Here is a 21,623-nt window from a genome sequence, read left to right as displayed (position 1 = left end):
GAAAACTACGGCAAAGAATAATAACTTATTTTCAACATTTGCAGCAACCACTTTTCTTAAATATGTTTAGTGATCTTCAGAAACGTTATGAAGCTTGTTTACAACGCCATGGTGCATATTTTGAACATAATGTGTTATGAAAATTAATTCATTATATCAGTGGTTCCCAAAGTTTATTAGTTCGCGGCGCACTTAATAAACTAGAATTTTTCCGCGGCTCCCTGAGTCAAAATATTGATTTAACGTCTAACTTTAACTGTAGTTAATACGGTTTCTGTTGCAGTTGATATGGTTAGGTTAATTTAATAATAATGAAACATACTTTAAATTCACAAACAATTTATTGAAAAAATAATTACAGTAATTAATGGGATAAATAAGCTTGTTCTTGTTCATTACACAACTTTTCAAATCTCGGAATCAAACTGGACACAGCTACCCTCATTTCTTGTTCCACGCTAATTTTTGCACGGTATTTACTTTTTATTACCGCGACCGCCCAAAACCCAGCTTCGCACAAATAGGATGTTGCAAATGGAATTAAGATGCGCAGAGCTTTACCACTCAGCAGCGGATATTCATCTTTTACTGATATCCAAAAATCAGTTAGTTCCGTGCAGCCAAACTTTGTCTTCAACGTATTGTCGCAAGCCAAATCAATGAGATTTTCTTCTTCTAAAGAAGTAAATTCAGAAAGAGCTTCCGCTCTAAATGGATCTTGAATCCATGCAAACTGGTCGATATTATCAGTTTGACAGTATTTTTCGAACCATTTGATAAGCTCTGATAAGTGATCCGCAAAAATAGATTTAATATTGCAAGAGATATTAACTTCATTGGAGATAAAAAACTCCTGCAACAAGGGACAACAATCATTGATATTCGCCGATCCTGACTGTATGTCGGAACGGTGTGTTTATTTTGGCTCTACAAAATAGTTCAAATTAAGTGAGAATAAGTTTTCAAAATTTAACCAAATTTGATGAAATTATTAGTGATCAATTGAATCTCAACTTTCCAAATTTGTAAGTACAGTTTTACTGTAATTTCCACAGAAAACATCTAATTAGTATTTAACATTATTGTAAATTTTTATATCGAAATCTGCTTGACGTTAAACAAAAACATTTAATTACCATCGACCTGTGTGTCCACTCGGCTTTTTTCCCAGCCGGGGACAGGTCCGTACTTAGAAATGTTTAAAAATCGATTAAGATGTCACAAAGCGGTGAAATAAATTTACCAGGAAATTCTCAAATGGATAATTCTACACCAAGAAGTTACTCTACCGCCCTTATTCAACAAAAACATCCCTCTAAGCGCCAGGCAATCATTTTTAATTCCATTGAAGATGCGAAAATACAAGATTACCTCCTCCCGCTGGGAAAAATCATACATCCAAAAAATATTCTATTCTGCTCTAGATTATCAAACAATAGAATATGTTTGTATTTTTCATCTGAAAATATCGTAGAAAAATTCATGACTGAAAATAACGGCAACATTGTGGTTAATAATCAGATTATACAAGCTCGAAGGTATATAACTCCTTCCGAAAGAATTATTCTCTCTAATGTTTGTCCATCAATTCCTCATGATGTATTAATTAAAGAACTCGAGTCCATGGGACTTGTTATTCAATCTACAATGTCCATTTTTAAAAATTGGTGCACCGTTACCTGAATTTAGTCATATAATGAGTTACAGAAGGCAAATCTTTATCAGCCCAACAGACCTCACAATTCCAGAATCGTTTTTAATCAACTACGATAATACTTCATACAGAATATTCTTATCGAGTGGCAACTTGACATGTTACAACTGTAAACAAAATGGTCATACGGCAACTAACTGCAAAAACCCTATCAATCCAAACTCAAATCCTATCGCTTCGACCTCGGTAGAAAACATCCCAACATTCACTCCTCCAGAAATATCAACCAGCATACCAGAACCTATCAATCCAAAACCAAATCCTATTGCTCCAACCACAGCAGAAAAAAACCCAATATTAAATCCTCCAGAAATATCAACCATCACACCAGCATCTGTTTCAATTCAATCAGCTACCCCAACTACAAACAATCAACTGAACCCCAAAGAAACTGAGAGCGAATCAACTACCTTACATATGAATATTGAGTCTTCACAAAATAGTTCAAAAAGAACGATTGACGATACCTTAAGTCCTCCCCCGCCCCCTAATGACACCACTGATAAACCGATGTTTACCAATCCAGCAGAAATAGCACTTAATCCCAAGAAAAAGAAAAAACAAAATAAAGGAAAATCTCTAGAAGCATTCATAAACCAGCAGTCGCCACCATTTGTTCTAAGCTATGTTCAGATAACAGACCTATTCGAAAACATAAAGAGTTCACCCGATCCACTTATTTCCGTTGAAAATTATACAGATAACTTTACAGCTCTCATCGATATGTTAAACAAAATATATCCCTATACTCAAGACAGATCTACAAAGACCCGAAATACCAAATTAAGGAAAATTCTTCTAAAACACTTACAGATGCAAATCCCACAGGACCTAGTATCCGATACAGAAAGTGACTCCTCACAAACAAATCAATAAATAAATTTAATAAATTAAAATGGAATTTAATAAATTAATACAGTGGAATATAAATGGCTATTTCAATAATTTACCCATGCTACAGATCATTCTTTCAGAACAAAATCCAGATTTTGTATGTTTACAAGAGACCAATTTTAAACCAAATCAAAATATAATCTTAAGAAACTATGTTTGTCATAATCAAATAAGACTTAACCAAAACATTGCTAGTGGCGGTGTATCAATTTTAATTAATAATTCATATGACTCGATAAGAATACCTCTAAATACTAACTTAGAGGCCATTGCTGTCACCGTTATTGGGAAAACTAATATAAACATTTGCAACATATATCTACCTCCTGGAGCAGTAATTTCCAGCAACGAACTAGAGGATCTTTTTAAACAAATTCCTACTCCTCGAATCATTTTGGGTGACCTAAACGCATATAATCACATCTGGGGATCCGCATATAAAGATCAACGGGGTACCGCCATTGAAGAAATTATAGATCATCTTAATTTGTCTCTCTTAAATGACGGAAGCCCGACTAGATTTAATATAAGAACTGGAGAAGCTACACCACTTGATCTAACAATATGTGACAGTGATCTTTACCCACATTTGTCTTGGTATCCAATGCAGTACACATACAACAGTGACCATTATCCATTAATTATAGAAAACAATCAACTTAAACGCACAACCCATTTCTCTCCCAAATGGAAAATAGATAAAGCCGATTGGAAGCATTTCGCCCAACAGATAGAATCATATATAAACAAGTGCTCGACAACAATAATTAATGTCGAAGAATGTCTAGACAATTTGACCCAAATAATTATTAAGGCAGCTGAAAACTCAATCGGTAAAACAGCTCCAACGAAACATTCAACACCAGTTCCATGGTGGAACGAGTCTTGTAAAAAGGTCATTAGAGAAAGTAAAACTGCCTTTAATAAATATAAAAGAAATAAATCACTTGAAAACCAACTAGAATATAAGAGAACTCGAGCCATAACTAGATTGACAATAAAGACAGCTAAACGTCAATCCTGGATTGATTATGTTTCTAAAATAAACAGCTCTACTCCTATGAGTGACATATGGAAGAAGATAAAACGAATATCGGGAAAAAGTTTAAATTTAAAAATCAACTCACTAAATATTCAAGATAAGGTTATTACCTCCGACAACGAAATCGCAGAAGAAATGGCTAACACTTATAAACACAAATCTAGTAATACCCAGTATAACCAGAGCTTTATTACACTTAAGCAACATGAAGAACGTAATCTAATTAACTTCGATGAGATAGATAAAAGTCCTATAAACTCTCCTTTTTTAATGGAAGAATACAACGAAGCCCTTAACTCATTTAAAGATTCGGCAGCGGGACCTGATGATATTCCGGTAAAATTTATAAAAAATTTACCTACGAACGCTCACCAGTACTTACTAAGGTTATTTAATTTAATCTGGACTCAACATAAACTTCCACCAAAATGGTCAGAATCTATTATTATACCAATTTTAAAACCAAACAATCCAAAAAGTAATCCAAATGCATATAGACCAATATCTTTGACATGTGCTATGGGTAAATTAATGGAAAAAATTGTAAATAAAAGGCTTTTATGGACTCTTGAGAATCGAAACCTAATCATTCCAAATCAAAGTGGTTTTCGTAGAAATCGATCAACAATAGACAATATTTTAGCATTAGAAAATGACATACTTGAAGCTTTTGCTGTCAATCAAAAATGCGTCGCTATATTTTCTGACATCGGGGGAGCCTATGATGTCACTTGGAAACACCTAATAGTCAAGAAACTACATAATTTAAATATCAGGGGACACTGCCTAGCGTTCATTAACAATTTCCTTTCCAATAGATCATTCCAACTTAAAACTAATGGTATGCTATCACCAAAAACAAAACTAGAGAATGGTATTCCACAAGGATCAGTGTTAAGCCCTACACTTTTTTTAGTAGCAATAAATGATGTACTAACCAATATGAACTTACCACTGAAAGGTCTCTTATACGCAGACGACCTTGTTATCTATGCGAGAAGTCAAAATATGGAAAACATCACGAATATGCTACAAACGTTCTTACATCAACTAGAGAAATGGTCGCAAAGTTGTGGGTTTCAATTTTCTACAGAAAAAACACAATTTATATTATTCTCAAAGAAAAGCTGCCCTAATCACCCTTCACTCTCACTATATAACAATTCGTTAGTTCGGAAAAATACTGTAAAATTTTTAGGAATGACATTCGACCAACATCTAAATTGGAAAGAACATATTAAGAAACTGGCAATCGAATGCCAAGGAAGACTTAATATCATTAAATCATTGTCAAAAAAAGACTGGGGAGCAGATAGACAAACTATGCTCTCTCTCTACAGAACTCTAATCAGATCTAAATTAGACTATGGCGCGATAGCATATTCATCGGCTACTGATTCTTCTCTTAAAATTTTAGATTCAATCCACAATACTGCACTCCGCATTGTCTTGGGAGCTTTCAGAACCACACCAATAGAAAGCCTGTGTTGTGAAGCAGCTGAACCATCACTGTATTACAGAAGAATGTACTTAAAGTTAACATATGCAATTAAATCAAATGCAAATCCTAATAACCACACCTTCAAATATGATCACCTTAACCGATTATCAACATTTTTCTCCAATAAACCACGTCTACACAAACCTTTCTACCACCGAATCAAAATGGATCTCTCATCTCTTAACACCACCTTACCTCCTTGCTATCCTGTTAGTTTTGAACCTGCTACGCCATGGAATTTGGGAGTACCAAAAATAATTACCACCTTAACTTCATTGGACAAACATACTACTAACCATAGTATAATACATCAAAATCTGCAAAACTTATTATCAAAGTATACAAACTTCTCTCAAATATATACAGATGCTTCAAAATCAACAGATGGCGTGGGAGCAGCAGTTATATCCTCGAATATGTGCCAAAAATATAAGTTGCCAATATACTGCAGTACTTTTAATGCAGAATTATATGCCATATACGGGGCACTGACATATATTATATCCTCACCAAATCAGAAACACATCATTTTGACTGATTCACTAAGCTCACTACAATCCATAGGAAAAATATACCCAGAGAATTACATTCTGGGAAAAATAAAACAAAATCTGATCGAGATACAAAATCGTAATAAGGAGGTAATCTTCATCTGGATCCCGTCACATATTGGTATAAGAGGCAATGAAGAAGCAGATAAGTGTGCGCGTGAAGCCGTCAACTCAGCTGACTCTACTATCGTGCAATATGTGACAACTAGTGATGTTTCAAGTGTTATCAAATCGCGTATCCTAAGTGAGTGGCAAAACCGGTGGCAATTTTCAGTGTCCAATCTTTGGAATATTAAACCAAACATTAAACCATGGACATGTTTCCCCACCAAAAGAAGGGATCAAGTGACAATAACCCGCCTTAGGTTAGGTCATACCAGTGCCACACACAAGTTCTTAATAACAAAAGAACCTGAACCGAAATGTGATCAGTGTAACCTTAAACTCTCGGTAAAACATATAATTGTAGACTGTCCAGTTTTCTCCACAGCAAGAAGAATTTACGGTATTCCAACAAACTTAGAGAAAGCAATTGGTGCAAATTGTTCGTTCACAAATATGTTAAACTATTTAAAAGCTATTAATTTTGTAAATATATAATATTTAATATTGTAAATCTGCTCCTCGCTAATAACCTTCGGGTTGATGCGAATTTCTCAATAAAAAAAAAAAAAAAAAAATCATTGATATTATTATCATTAATTTTTCTCTTCCATACTTCTAATTTTTTTCTTAAAGCTGAAATCTTCTCCGCCAATTTTAAAATGTGCGTGTTGCGGCCTTGCAGGGAGAGATTCAACGCATTTAACTTTTCAAAGATATCACATAAGTATGCTAGTTGAATCAAAAAATCCGTTTCTACAAAGTACTTGGCATACTGGTGTTTTTCTTCTTCAAGAAAAATGTACATTTCTTGCCGTAATTGGAACATACGAGACAAAACATTACCACACGAGAGAGCCATCGTGAGTGGCAGTAGTATAACAGAGACGTGTATTCTGCACTAGGGTGGGCCGAAAAAATTTTTTATTTTTTTTTTAATGCTATACCGAAAAAAACTTGTCTCTATTATGGGTTATCAAAATGCAAAAAAGAAAAAAAATATATACCTAACCCCCAGCTAGCGCAACGCATCTGAACTTTCGAAATTTCACTAAAATCACATGATTTTACCATTTTTTTTTTAAATATCCAAACAGCTAGATATTGAACTGCTATAGTGAAAATCATTTATATTATAGTTATAAAAACACAATGAGTTATTGAAATATTACTTTTTTTTTTAATTTTAGGTAGCGCAAGGCCTTCAATATAGCTAATTGATCACTTTTCGAGTGCTAACCACTTTTATAGTGTAGTGCAGCAACTAATTTTTTTAAACCCACCACTCATGTGTTATTTTTAGAAATATAATGTTGATGGAACCTGTAGGAAAAATAAATAAATAGGCAATTTACATTTATCCAAATGAGTTTATTAATTACAAAATTAAAAAATTTACGAATTGTCAATTCCCAGACTCACAGAATAGTCCGTTAAATGTTTGGAACTTTAAAATCTTGCTTGCTTGAAAAACTTAGCATTGAAGCTCTTGATAGCAGCGTTGTTCTTATGAATCCATCTCTGTTCTTGGCACCAACGAGTTTTGAGGAGGCTTCAGTTACCAATTTCACACAGCGCTCCACCGCTTGCGTGTGACACGGAAATTTATGGAAATTCCATTCTTCTGGTGTGTTGGCAGTTGAAATTTTGGCCCACATTTCTTCGTCAGATACTCTTCGCAACAACGGTGGTGGAGAAATAGCAGTAGTAGTCCAATCAATAATTTCATAATATTCGTTTTCCTGGAAGTTGAGTTTTGGGGGTTTAAAAGTTCGGACTAGCTTTTTATTGGAAGCTACGGTCCTTGATTTTATGATTCTTCTAAGCCTCAACTCTCTGATATGGGCGCTTTCATCAACAATCATACTGAGGAGCAAGTTTTCTGGATGCGCGAAAAACGCATTCCTTTCAATTACTGGATCAACCACCTTTATCAAGTTTTCTGGAAGGAATCGTGAAGATTTTATTAAATTAAAAACATGTTTTGGTCCATCTGTAAGGTACTTACTTTTTTTTATCTTAAACCATACAGGCATGTAAGATTTAAGTATAAATTGTACCAAAATAAGATGTTCTTCAGAGGGACTTTCAACGCTCATATAAAGACGAAGAACTCTGTTCGCTGTTGTCAGCCATCGGGAATGGGAGATAGGACCTGGTTCACGAATTGCGAAGTCTATTGTGCAGGTGCCTGACTTGATAGCCAAACTTACATCCAGGAGATATTGTTGGTCTTTACTTAAGATTTTGCTATCGATGTCTGGAATCTCGCAATCAATGATTTGAAATTTTACTACTGGAAGTTTTTCACAATTTCTGAGTTGTGAGCCAATAGGACCACTAAAAGATTTTGGGCCAGTCGTTTCACCGTCCAAAGTTTGAAACAAGTGCCTGAACGGCAATTCGTTCAAATGCAAAAGGCAAACTACCCACTGCAGCGGTCTTTTTATTTTTTCCGCGATTGTGCGAATTACACCGGTTTTCCAGCCTGTATTTGTGACGGTACCATCGCATCCAATTACATCAAGCTCATCGAGCGAAAAATTTGACTCATTCAAGTAGTCCAATATAGCACTAGCAATGTCCTTCGAAGTTCCAGTAGATGGCGTCACATGGCCAACATAAATCGAGCCAGGTTCTTTAATAATTGAAAAGTGTTCCTCTTTTGCACTTCTTCTGAAACACTTGTTATTAACTTCATCAATTTTTAAAGTTTTATCCTTTCGACCATCAAAGTATAGCCCTTGTATCAAGTTTGGTTCTTTTTTTATCGTATCTTGGAGATTTGATCTGCATAAATTTTTTTCCCTCCTAACCTTATTCTTATCAATTATGAGGGAATCATCCTCTTTCGTTGCAAGACCAACGTCATGCATTACACTGGAGGCAATAGCAGCTGTTGCCCTGTCCGAAACACCAAATCGGTCACTGGCCAACGCGGTATTTTTTAATTGTATCCGCATTTGCCACGGTTGTTTGCTCGGAATAGGAATATAGTTGTCACCGGAACTATCAGACTCTTCCTCTTCCATTGAGCTTCCATCTGAAGCTATTCTTGGTTTTGTTGCATCCTTAGAGTATGAAGGCTGCGAATGTGAAACTAGTAAACTAGTGGGATGTTAGACGACATAACCTGATTTTTTTTTCTTTACGTTGCAGTCTTTTGGTAATTTTTTTCGACTCCTTCTTGTCTAAATTTCCAATTTTTCCTTGTCCATGATTTCTTTGGAAATACATAAACTTAAGTTCAAGCACCGGAATTTTTTTATCTTTTTCACATTTACATGAAATTGATATAGGGCACTCACAGATCTCCGGGACCTTTCTCCAGATACATCAAAGAGTGATAAAGCCTTTTGTTTGAATTCCTCAATTTTCTCTTTGTACTTGTCTTTTTCCTTGTCACGCTTAAAGGACTTCATTAGATTACGGTAGCTAACGTGATATGAATTTATTAATTGAACAATTCTGTAGGGCGTCACTGTTGGTATTGATGCTTTGTCAAAGACGGCTTTTACTTTTGGAGCGACAATATTAGATATCTGAGAGAAACTTACAGGCTTGTTACTTTCTAATGCTAGAAGGTACTGTTCGTGGAAACAGCTCCGAAGGACATCTTAGAAAGTTGGAAGCTTACTCACAGGCAATTCCCTCGGGTAGCCAAACAATGGGCAATCAAAATCACTGCGAGTTATTTTCTTGGCAACCATCACGCACGTGAATTTAAACTCAAACTTCACTCAAAAAATTATAAAAACAGTTTGCACTATCAACTCACAGCTAATACACGTAAGTTTAAACGAATCTGCTGACGTAAACTGCCGAGTAACAGAGAACATGAAAAAACATGATCGTTGAGGCTGCTTCCAGTGCATTGTGGGTGTAGAGAGTATAAGTGGGGGAAGCTCGGCTCAGTGCCAACCCATTCCCCGAACGCACAGCTCATCTGCACTCGACTGTAAGATGCGTCATTTTCGTGTCCGTTGCGCTACCTCAGATTAATAAAATTATACTTATCCAATTATTTATTGTATTTTTAAAACTCTAATGTAAAGGGATATCACTATAGCAGCCCAATATGCAGTTATTAGGATGTTCAAAAAAAAAATTACAAGAACTCATGATTTTAGTGAAATTTCGAAAGTTCAGATGCGTTGCGCTAGCTGGGGGTTAGGTATATATTTTTTTTCTTTTTTGCATTTTGATAACCCATAATAGAGACAAGTTTTTTTCGGTATAGCATTAAGAAAAAAAAATAAAAATTTTTTTCGGCCCACCCTATTCTGCACCCATATCCTCACACATTTTTTTGAAAAACCTTGCTTTCACCGGCCTAGTTTTTATATAATTTACCACAGTTACCACACGTTTTAAGACCAAATTTAGTGAAGGACTCAGATTCTTTGATGCAAGCGCTTCTCTATGAATGATGCAATGGGTCCATACTGAATCCGGAGCTTTGTTTCGAACAAGCGCCTGTAATCCTCCATAACGGCCAGACATTGAACGACCACCATCAGTGCAAACACCAACGCACTTTGTCCACTCCAAATTGTTTTCAACCACAAATGTATTCAGGATCTCGAACAAGTCTTGCGCCTTTGTACTTGCAGTGATTTTTTTACAAAACAGAAGATCCTCCACAATGGTATTATCATCCAAGAACCTTATGTAACAAATCAAGTGTGCATCTTTACTAGAATCTGTTGCCTCATCCAACTGTAACGCAAATTCACTTTCTTTTATTTTTTCAATTATTTGATCATTAAGATCCTCCGCCACACGCTGAATTCTGCGACTGATGGTGTTGTTAGGTAAAGGCACCGCTGAAAGAAGTTTTCCCGCAGATTCTCCGATCATATTAAGTGCGTTCGCGGGTGCCTGTCGACGACTAATCGGCGACAAATTAGCAGCAAAACGCATGCGCACTTTAAAATGATATAAATAATATCGTTAATAGGTAAATATTAAAGGTATATTTACCTAGTATAATTACTAGGAAGCGGATTTTATGCTAAATGCATATTGCATGCATATTTCGCATATTTGAGAACTTTACTAAATTTTGCATATTTTTAAAGAAACATGCATATTTTGTGCATATTTAAAAGATTTAAGCCCAAAAAAAATATTTTAAATTTTTTAATTCGACACAAAATATTTCCCCGCACAAGCTGTCGTATCTATTAATTCGGGAACTATCTGAAGAGATGCCTTTTCATTTTTTCTTAGAAAATGCCCGATCTTTACACAAAGTACTTATAGTCCTTATAGTACGCCGTTATAAAATGATTGTAGGATGTTAAAATGATGAAGGATGGTTTACCGGGAAATCCGAATTTTATTCACTTTTATTATATTTAGTACCTAGGTATCTATAATCCTGGTGATTCTTTTAAATCCCCTATTGTTAAGAGAATTTACACCTTCAACCACAGTTTTACGATTTTCTAACGAAAATTGAAATATTCAAGCTTTAGATCAGATCCCGTAAATCAGTAAAATTAGTAAAATTACATGGTTAAAGCTGGTCAACAAATTAAATTAATTTATGCAAATTTAGTTCACGTAACTTGTTTAGAGCATGGATGTAACAGAGTAGCTGAACATATTAGGGGTGAATTCCCTGATGTAAATGTACTAATAAGTAGCGTAAAAAAAGTATTCGTCAAAAGTCCTTTACGGGTCTAGTTGTACAGGAACAAATTACCTAATGTACCTTTACCTCCCGAATCAGTACTGAATAGGTGGAGAACTTGGTTGGAAGCTGCAATTTTTTCTGCTGAACATTTTGTGGCAATTACGGAATTGCTTTTAGAATTTAACGCCGAAGACAGTGCTGCTATTATAAAGACACAACATATTGTTAAAACTACTTCTTCATTGGCAAACCAGCTAACTTTTATCAAGACGCATTATAGTTTTATAGTAAAAACCATAAATAATTTAGAAAATCGGAAAATGTCTTTAACAGAGTCCGTCGACATAGTTAGAAATTTTAAAGTACACATTTCGAGAGTTCCCGGTAAAATCGGTAATTCAGTTAAAAAGAAATTAGAATTGGTTCTAGAAAAAAATAACGGCTTTAAAACTTTGGAGAACATATGCGAAATTTTTAGTGGAAATTTTGAAATTGATTTTGGTGTAGAATTTTGAGCTTTAACAAGTTATTTTAAATACGCCCCATTTAGTTCCGTTGATGTTGAAAGGAGCTTTTCAAGTTATAAAAATTTGGAAAAACACATTGTAGTGAATTATAATCGAAGATATATGTATATAGTGATATTGTTGTTTTATTTTAAATAGGTAACAATTATTGACATCAGTTTTTGTAAAAAAATGTGAATAATTTGCATATATGAAAAATAACGATTTTATTTGAAAGATAATAAATAAGATTGCCGCCCCCCGATATAAAAGAACCCTCTAGAATAGAATAAAACAGAAAATTTGTGCTTTCTCGAAATGAGCATTTTTTGAATTTTTGTGCATATCTTGCGCATATTTCGTAATTTTTTACTGCATATATATGCGCATATTTCATCAAAATTGATTGCATATAAATCCGCTCCCTAATAATTACGCACCTAATGTTTACCAAATCTACAGCAGCCGGTAGAATTAATTGTTCTGCGATTGTGTGGGGCTTTTTACACTTTGCAACTTTATACGCGACCTTGTATGATGCCAGCAAAGCATTTTTAGGTATCAACAAATGCTTGGAAAAGTTACCTTTTTGTTGCTTCAAATCATTTAACTTCCTGGTAAAAAAGCTACGAGGTTTGTCAGCAAAGTTTGGATGATTGGCTTCCAAATGGCGTTTTAACTTACTTGGAAGCATGCATTCTGGAGCCAAAAGTTTCAGGCACAATACACATTGTGGTCTCTCTTCATCATTGACGTTTGTTGATGTAAAGCCAAAATCCAAATAGCTGTCATCATATTTACGGTATTTTCGTTTCTTCACGACTCTACCACTAGTTTGTGGTGCATCCACTTTATTTTTAGAACCACCTTGTTTATTTAAATTCAAAAACTTTTCCATTTTTACAGCAACTTTTGTACACAAGTAGGTGAAATAACCCTGTTTATATTCACACTGATAAATGAAACTACAAATTCAACTAACTAAAATTTAGATAAGTAAAAATTCATAGTTTTAAAATGTGCACGTGCAAGGAGACGATTGTATTTGCCGACCGAATATATATTTAAAATTATATATTTTATATTTATGTTAAATTTATATATTTAATATATATTTAAAATTATATATTTTATATTTATATTAAATTATATTTATACCGACCGAATATATATTTAAAATTATATATTTTATAAAAAACTCTAACAAGAAGTAAAACCACTTCTATGTAAATTGGTATATTTATTAAAACTTAAAAATCCCAATGGATTGAGTAAAATATGTCCAATTCAGAACGTTTTCAGACCTATCGGTCCATCATCAGTGAATGTGCATACTTGCTAAATAGCCCCAGAACCAAACAATGGTTGAATTTAAAATTCGATTTACATTATTTAAAAATAATATTCAACAGGCTAAACGCCGATGTTACAGGATATTGCCTATGGGAACATGGTGAAACCCTACCAAAACCTCAATCAACCATCTTAGGCCAACTTTGACTATAAAGTGACTTTATAGTCAAAGTTGGCCTAAGATGGTTGATTGAGGTTTTGGTAGGGTTTCACCATGTTCCCATAGGCAATATCCTGTAACATCGGCGTTTAGCCTGTTGAATATTATTTTTAAATAATGTAAATCGAATTTTAAATTCAACCATTGTTTGGTTCTGGGGCTATTTAGCAAGTATGCACATTCACTGATGATGGACCGATAGGTCTGAAAACGTTCTGAATTGGACATATTTTATTCAATCCATTGGGATTTTTAAGTTTTAATAAATATACCAATTTACATAGAAGTGGTTTTACTTCTTGTTAGAGTTTTTTAACTATGTGGTATACAGCCAACCTAGGGAACTTCCCTTTTAGTTTATATATTTTATATTTATATTAAATTATATTTATGCCGACATATTTAAAACTTATGGCCTGTCGGTCCGAAGTCAATTTACAGTAGTAAGAGAATTATTGTTTCGTGGAATTTAAAATATCGAGGATATATTGTCGGCATCAAATAAAATTACTAATAACTGAACTCGTTTATCATGGGAAACATTTTTATATAGGTATATTTTAAAAGTTAAAAAGTTGTCATAACAACTTTAGTTTAATGTTTAATACTTGAAGGTAATTATGTGATTATGTCTAATATTGGAAGAAAACTTTCGCGGCGCCCATGTAGTCGAGCCACGGCGCCCCAGGGCGCCGCGGCGCACAGTTTGGGAAGCACTGCATTATATATTTTTTTATATTAGGTAGGTACTGTTTCTTTTGGCGGATACTCTATTTAAGACGATCTGTTTGAAATTCAGCATACTTTAATAACTCATTAAAAGCCATAATTTTAAGTACCATGACACTATACAAAAAAAAATTATTAAAATTTATAGCTGAGTGCAAAATAAGGATTTCTGAAAATATCTCGATCAATTGTTTATGCATTTTAATTTTAAGTAATCTTTATGATTTATAATTTATTTATTAAACTTTTCTCTAAAATGTACTGTAGCAAAACAATGAATCACCGGCCGAGAACATTCTGGCGGAAGCACGATATACGTGAAATCGGTAGAGAAAGACGCGCGGTATGTGGAAGGTCACACAATAGCTAGAGGTGGCGAAGTCTGGAATGATTGAGTATAACGTTATTTGCTATTTAAGTCGAGCGCGCTTTTATTTGAGTTTAGTTTTAAGCTAGAGTTTGTAAAAGAAAACTTCTTTAAATAAATTAATAAAGTTGTAAATAAATACGCAATCGCTCGTTTTATTACAGTGGTGTCCGGTGTTCGGTGTTCGGTAAACTTAGTGCGATATAAATAAGTGAATTAGAGAAAGACTTTAAAAGACTTTTGAACTTTATTCGTCGGGGAAAAATCGGAGTACGTTAATTGTTCGGTATTCGGAAAGACTTTTAAAAGACATTTTGAAAAGTACGTGTGTGCCCACCAAATATGTTGCTAGAAGAACTTTCGGTAAAACAGCTCCGTGAACAATTAGAAGAGTACGAGTTAGATTCCAGTGGGTCCAAGAAAGTCCTGAAAGCACGACTAGAGGAGGTCCTCAAGAAGAATGGAGATGACCCACACAAGACGTTCCGCTTCTAGTCAGCAGAACAACCAATCTTATCGAAATTCGAAAGTGTTTCTCAAAAGGTCGATGAAACGTCTAAGATAATTAATGAGGAATTCGACCAGAAATTCGAAAGTGTTTCTCAGAAGCTTGATGAAACTTCTAGAAAGAACAATGAGAGACTTAAGGAAGTTTGTAAACAGAACAACGAAAAACTTGAAGAAGTTTGTAGACAGAGCAACGAGAAATTTGAAAGTGGCTCTCAAGTAACTAAAAACTTTCTAGACAGAACAACGAGAAATTTGAAGAAGTTTCTAGAAGATCCGATAATATGCAGAAAAGTGTAGACGACAACAAAGAAATGCTAGAAAAGAAGATCAAACAACTAGAGACTATGGTAACCAAAACGAAAGTTCTACCCTCAGTTGATGCAGTAGTTTTAGCCGTAGACGAGAAGATCAAACAATTAGAGAGCATGATAACCGGTACAAAATTGCAACCGTCAGTTAATGCAGTAGCTTTAGATCCTGTAGTGAAAGATAAACTACCTAGAGATGAAGCGTCGCATAATATGATATTCAGATTACCATCATTTGATGGAAAGTCCTCTTGGTCCATATACCTTAGAAAATTCGAAGGTATTGCGACCGGCAATCATTGGACCGAACAAGAAAAGGCTGTTTCCTTGACTGCTGCTCTACGAGGTGATGCTGCAGATATATTAAGGTCAATTCCTAAGGGTCAACAAAAATGTTACCAGACCTTGTTCACTCGTCTAAAAAAACGCTATGGAGATGCCCATCTACAACAAGTATACAAAGCACAACTGCGAAGTAGAAGCCAACGAGCAAGTGAGAATCTGCAAGAATTTGAAGCAGATGTGGCTCGTGTGGTGCGGTTGGCTTATCCAGTGGTGCCAGACAGAGTTTTAGAAGAAATTGCGGTAGATACCTTCGTCAATGGGCTGAAAGATAGTGAACTACAGAAAGCTTTGCGACTAGCAAGACGGGAAGTTTTAGATGAAGCACATGCTCTTGCCTTGGAAAACGAAGCAACTAGCCAAGCTTCACTAAACAATCGAGTACTAACCGTGGAAAAAAGCGATAAGAGAAAAGATGAACGTTGGGTGGAAATGGTACGGAGGGTGATTCGTGACACGATGCCGAAGAGACGCGTGAAGAGGGCTGGAAGGGTTCGTTCAAATACAGATGCTTCCTCGATACGGCCATGCGGTGAAAGTTATAATCACCGGCTTAAAGTAGAGGAAAAGCTTTGCCCTGTAAGACGAACCACAGTAGTTAATGAGCAATGGCAGCCCCAACAAATACAAAACGCCCAAGAAGATGATCAATGTATAAAAAGAGTATTGGATTGGATGCGTCAAGGTGAGAGACCTAGTTGGCAAAACATTAGTGCATGTAGTCTGGAAGTCAAGGCCTACTGGAGCCAATGGAATTACCTGGTACTAAAAGATGATCTTCCGTGCAGAATCTTTGAGAACGATGATGGTACAGAATCTAAACTTCAGTTGATTGTAACTAAAAGTAAAATGTCAGAAGTATTGCATCAGTTGCATGACGATACATCAGGTGGACACTTTGGTATTACGAAGACTCTGCAAAAGGTTCGAGAACGGTTCTACTGGGTGAACTGTAAAGATGATATAAGAAGATAGTGCCGGAAATGTGAATTGTGTGCATCCGATAATGGCCCAGTTGGTAAAAAGAAAACACCCATGAGACAGTACAATTACAATGTTGGCAGTCCTATGGAAAAAGTAGCAATCGACATTCCAGGTCCATTTCCAGAAACCGATGCTGGAAATAAATAACATCCTGGTGGCCATGGATTATTTTACGAAATGTACCGAGGCCTATGCATTACCGAATCAAGAATCTGCGACGTTGCAGAGGTACTTGTTAGAGAATTCTTCAGTCGATTTGGTGTTCCCTTGGAGATCCACTCCGACCAAGGGCGAAACTGAGTCGGCTCTTTTCCAAAACGTTTGTAAATTGATTGGTGTCAATAAGACCAGAACGACACCCCTGCATTCTCAATCAGATGGAATGGTCGAGAGGATGAACCGAACGATGGTTAAACATTTGTCCAAAGTTGTATCTGAACATCAGCAGGGTTGGGACCAGCACATTCCTTTATTCCTGATGGCCTTCCGCTCGGCCGTAAATGAAACTACACGTCAGACACCAACCTGCCTGATGTTGGGTGGTGAAGTTCGTTTGCCCTGCGACCTAGAGTTTGGCTGCAGACCTTCCAAGGAACATGTTGCAGGCGAAGAATACGTCGACCGCCTGAAGTTAGGAATGAATAACATTCATGAACTTGCCCGAAAACACATCCAGATAGCCAGTGACAGAATAAAAGATCAATATGATTCTTGATGCAAGAATGAAAGCTTCGAAGTAGGTGATCTTTTCTGGCTGTATAATCCACAACGTCGTCGAGGCTTTTGTCATAAACTGTAAAGACAATGGGAAGATCCGTATGAAGTTAAGAAGAAAATAAATGACGTAATATACAGAATTAGGAAGTTGACAAACGGTAAACCAAAAGATATTCACATAAATCGTCTTGCACCATATGCTGGCTCAAATGAAACAGAAGTAGCCCGAGTCATTCAATGGGAAATGAAAAATGCCGCACAGCCAAGTTTTAATGAATTTATGTCCAATTACGCAGAGAGAATGAGTGATAGATTCGGCGTGACCACAGAAGTTCAGCAAGATCTGTTTAGTGTTCCAGAACACGTCTCTCTAGCCCACTCTGTTGCCCAAGACCTCGAGATGACTAAAGGAGTCTCATCCATATTCAATAGAAAGTTCGGCCGCCTAGACGAGTTAAGAAATCAGCAGCCTAAAATTGGAAGAATACTGCGATTGGAAGATGGTCCTCGATCTTTGCTCTATACGGTAAGGGAGTCTTATACGGACACACAAAGCTTCGAGAACATATGACATGCTTTAACTATTTTGACGAAAATCGTGTGTAATTATGACATCAAAGATTTGGCTTTACCAAAAATAGGCCATGCAGTAAAAAACCGGGATTGGAATTTTGTGAGAAGCATGCTTAAATTGATCTTCAGAGAAACTGGCGTACGAATTACTGTGTGTTGCATGAATTCGAAGATGTCGTACCCTTCAAAGACAGTGTACTGTTATTTCTTCTTAGAGGGTGTATGCAGAGCTTTAGAGTCGCGTAGATTCCGCCATCTTGGGCCTTCATCTAGAGTTGCTGATCGGGATGCTCAGATCTTAAGAGGGGAGCAATGTAGCAAAACAATGAATCGCCGGCCGAGAACATTCTGGCGGAAGCACGATATACGTGGAATCGGTGGAGATAGACGCGCGGTATGTGGAAGGTCATAAAATAGCTAGAAGTGGCGAAGACTGGAATGTCAAGTTTTAAGCCAGAGATTGTAAAAGAAAACTTGTATAGTATAAATAAATTAATAAAGTCGTAAATAAATACGAAATCGCTCGTTTTATTACAGTACATGTTATTATTAGAAACGTTTTCTAGGCAAAAAACTATTTTTTTTCGGGATTGTTTAACAAAATAAAGTAAGATCAGCTGTACGTTTTTACGGATTTTTCATCACCTTTTAGAACCTTCAAATATCTGTAAAAATGTTTACGTGAAATCAAGGATTTTATTTTTCACAGATAGTCTGGTGTAAGATATTATGTATCCGTCTTTTTGGTAATCGAAAACAGGTACCTATAAGTTATAACATAACCAACAACCATGTCGCATTTTGAACAAAAATCATAAATAATTTTTATATATTTAATAATAATTATATTTCTATAATTATTCTTATATAATTTTTTATTTTAATAACCCGGCATTGGTCGCTATGTTGGCTTTTACGTGAGTGGTCGTGCCGGGGAGATAAAATTTGTAAAATATATTTTAAAATTATTAAACTTATTATTAGCTTTACACAATGTGACTGTTGATGCGCTTGTTCATTTTAATCTAATCTAAAGGGGTAGAAGTAATATTAATTTTAACATTTCAATATAACTTTCAAAGGACCCCGTAACACTTCTTATGGATAAGTGGTCCCGGTCAAATTCAACGAAACTTTGGTCAATGAAAGTTCTCAGTGAGTAGATTAAAAAAGTCCAGGGCACCTGGGTCTGAAAAACTATTATTCTCGAGCTATATTGAAGTTCTTAAATTCACGTACTCGGTTTACGTTAAGTGCACTAATTCACGGTCAAGTGAATGAAAATATCTATTGTTTAAAGAAGAGAGACTCATTTTCTTCATTCATGTTTGCGTTTATTTTATTTACTTTATTTAATTAAGATTTACCAACCTCTCCACATCTCCACAAACCACCATTAGAACACTTTCGCTGATGACACAGCAATATTTGCAACTGAAGAGGATCCAAGAGCTGCAGTAGTAAAACTTCAAGAACACCTAGACCAAATTGGACAGTGGTTAAAGAAAAGGAAGATAAAAGCTAATGAAACTAAGTCAACACATATAACTTTCACACTAAGGAAAGACCAATGCCCAAATATTAGCCTTAATCAAGTCAACATACCACAACAGAACATCGTTAAATACCTGGGGCTTCATCTTGATTCTAAATTAAACTGGAAACAACACATTTTAAAGAAGAAGAAACAAATTTAGTTGAGAGTGAAAGAAACTAATTGGCTTATAGGTAGAAAATCTCGACTCTCAATTGAGAACAAACTGCTGATTTATAAAACAGTCATCAAACCTATATGGACGTACGGTATTGAACTATGGAGTTGTGCCAGCAAATCAATCACAAAAATTATCTAAAGAACTCAATCAAAAATTCTACGTACCTTCGCAAATGCCCCGTGGTACATTTCCAACCAAACCCTTCATACAGACCTAAACATCCCGTTAGTCAGCACAATAATCCAAGAAAGAGCCAACAGACACCACGAGAAATTGGAAGGCCACCCGAACCAATTAATAGTACCATTACTGCAGCCACTAAACAACAGAAGATTGCGAAGATTATGGCCCAGAAATCTCAGCTGAAACTGAGGTAAAACCGCTGGGTGATGTACATCATAACGCCATTTTAGTGTACAATACTACATTGATATAAGTTATTGTACTTGTTATCAAATTAACTCATAGAATATGTAATTCTGATTGTTAATAAATGCTTAAAAAAAAAATGTTTGCGTGTTGCACATGAATTCGTGGTTAAAAATAAATGTATCGTATTTTAGTCTTCAGAAAATCTTCGAAAAGTACTCAGAAAACTGAAGAAGTGGGATAAAAAATGTGTTGCTACAGCGACATAAGAATTATCATGTTTTCATGAATGGTTCAGACTTATCCAATACCAGAATACCAGCACAGCTACAGTAGCTGAGAATAAGGTAATTCCCCTAGCGCCAAATGGGCGCCCATATAAAAGTTTTTAGGGGGGGGTGCCGACGTGAAAACGTTGCACATTACATTTTGTATACTTTGGATGCCAATATATCGTTTACAGCAACCGGATAGCCAGAGGGAGCACGGCCGCCCTGCCCATGGGTATGGGCGTATATGTTAACACGTATCACGTGTTACGGGGGACCCCCGTAACATGGACCAGAATTAGAGGAAACATTTTTGAAACATGAAACTTACTAGAGACAGTCAAATTCAACACAGTTAACTCGACAGTTAACATACATAGTACGCTAAGGATATCAGAAATGAGAACGCTGAGGTCAATAACTGGGAAAACACTGAGAGACAGAATACCAAACGACAGAATAAGAGATCTCGGTAACATACAAGATATAGTACGGTGTGGAAGACAGAGACGACGAGAGTGGAATCAGCATGTGATGAGAATGGACAGCGAGAGAATAGCCCGTATAGCCAGGGATTCGAAGCCAACAGGCAAGAGACCAATAGAAAGGCCCTTTAAAAGGTGGCGAGATAGCTGGCAGTCAACATCACAGCTACAAATACAAGCTTAAAATCGGTAAAAACAGGCCAAGAGGCCTATTATAGGAAGAAGAAGAGACAGCTGAATTTGGTTCGATACATCATGTTTTATGTCGTGTTAAGTAACGACCTATTAGGATACTTCAGTAACAATTACGGAACTTTTGCCTTGGAGGAGGGGGGCGACCTTTAATAAAACACCAACCACAAAATATATCAAATAGATAACCCAAGCTACAAAAAATACATAGGTAATAACATGTGCAATAAGTTCCCTTTATTTTCCTAACTGTCGAGTTATTTCGGTTTAATTTGTCTGTCTCTAGTAAGTTGCATGTAAGCTAACATATTTTAACGTGTAACAATCATGTTTAAACAATTTGTTCTTTAAATCTGGACCGTATTACTAGGGGCATACCCCTATTCCCCCTATATCCGCCACTGTTCAGTAGTTTTCTAAAGATAAGGTATAACTGCAACTATGCTGGTATTGTACAAGTGAGAAGCATTCATCAAAGCATGATAATTGTTATGTCACTCTAGCAGCACATTTTATATCGCACTTCTTCAGTTTTCTGAGAACTTTTCGGAGGTTTTCTGAAGACTAAAATACGATGCATTTATTTTTGACCACGAATT

At 35.7% G+C, this 21,623-nt stretch overlaps 1 protein-coding gene across 1 annotated transcript; it reads right to left on the bottom strand.

Moving 5' to 3' along the window:
• Positions 1 to 7,231: 7,231 nt before the first annotated feature.
• Positions 7,232 to 9,926, bottom strand: LOC126889917 (uncharacterized). The gene is made up of 2 exons (XM_050658643.1): positions 7,813 to 9,926; positions 7,232 to 7,746 (listed from the first exon to the last, which is right to left on the bottom strand). The coding sequence occupies exons 1-2, from the start codon at positions 8,834 to 8,836 to the stop codon at positions 7,238 to 7,240; spliced, it is 1,533 nt and encodes a 510-aa protein (XP_050514600.1). The 5' UTR covers positions 8,837 to 9,926; the 3' UTR covers positions 7,232 to 7,237.
• Between the last annotated feature and the right edge of the window lie 11,697 nt (positions 9,927 to 21,623).

The sequence above is a fragment of the Diabrotica virgifera genome, chromosome 8, assembly GCF_917563875.1.
Source record: "Diabrotica virgifera virgifera chromosome 8, PGI_DIABVI_V3a".
Taxonomy (NCBI): Eukaryota; Metazoa; Arthropoda; class Insecta; order Coleoptera; family Chrysomelidae; genus Diabrotica; species Diabrotica virgifera.
Note: the sequence above shows the minus strand (reverse complement) of the source record. Positions and strands in the feature narration are given on the sequence as shown.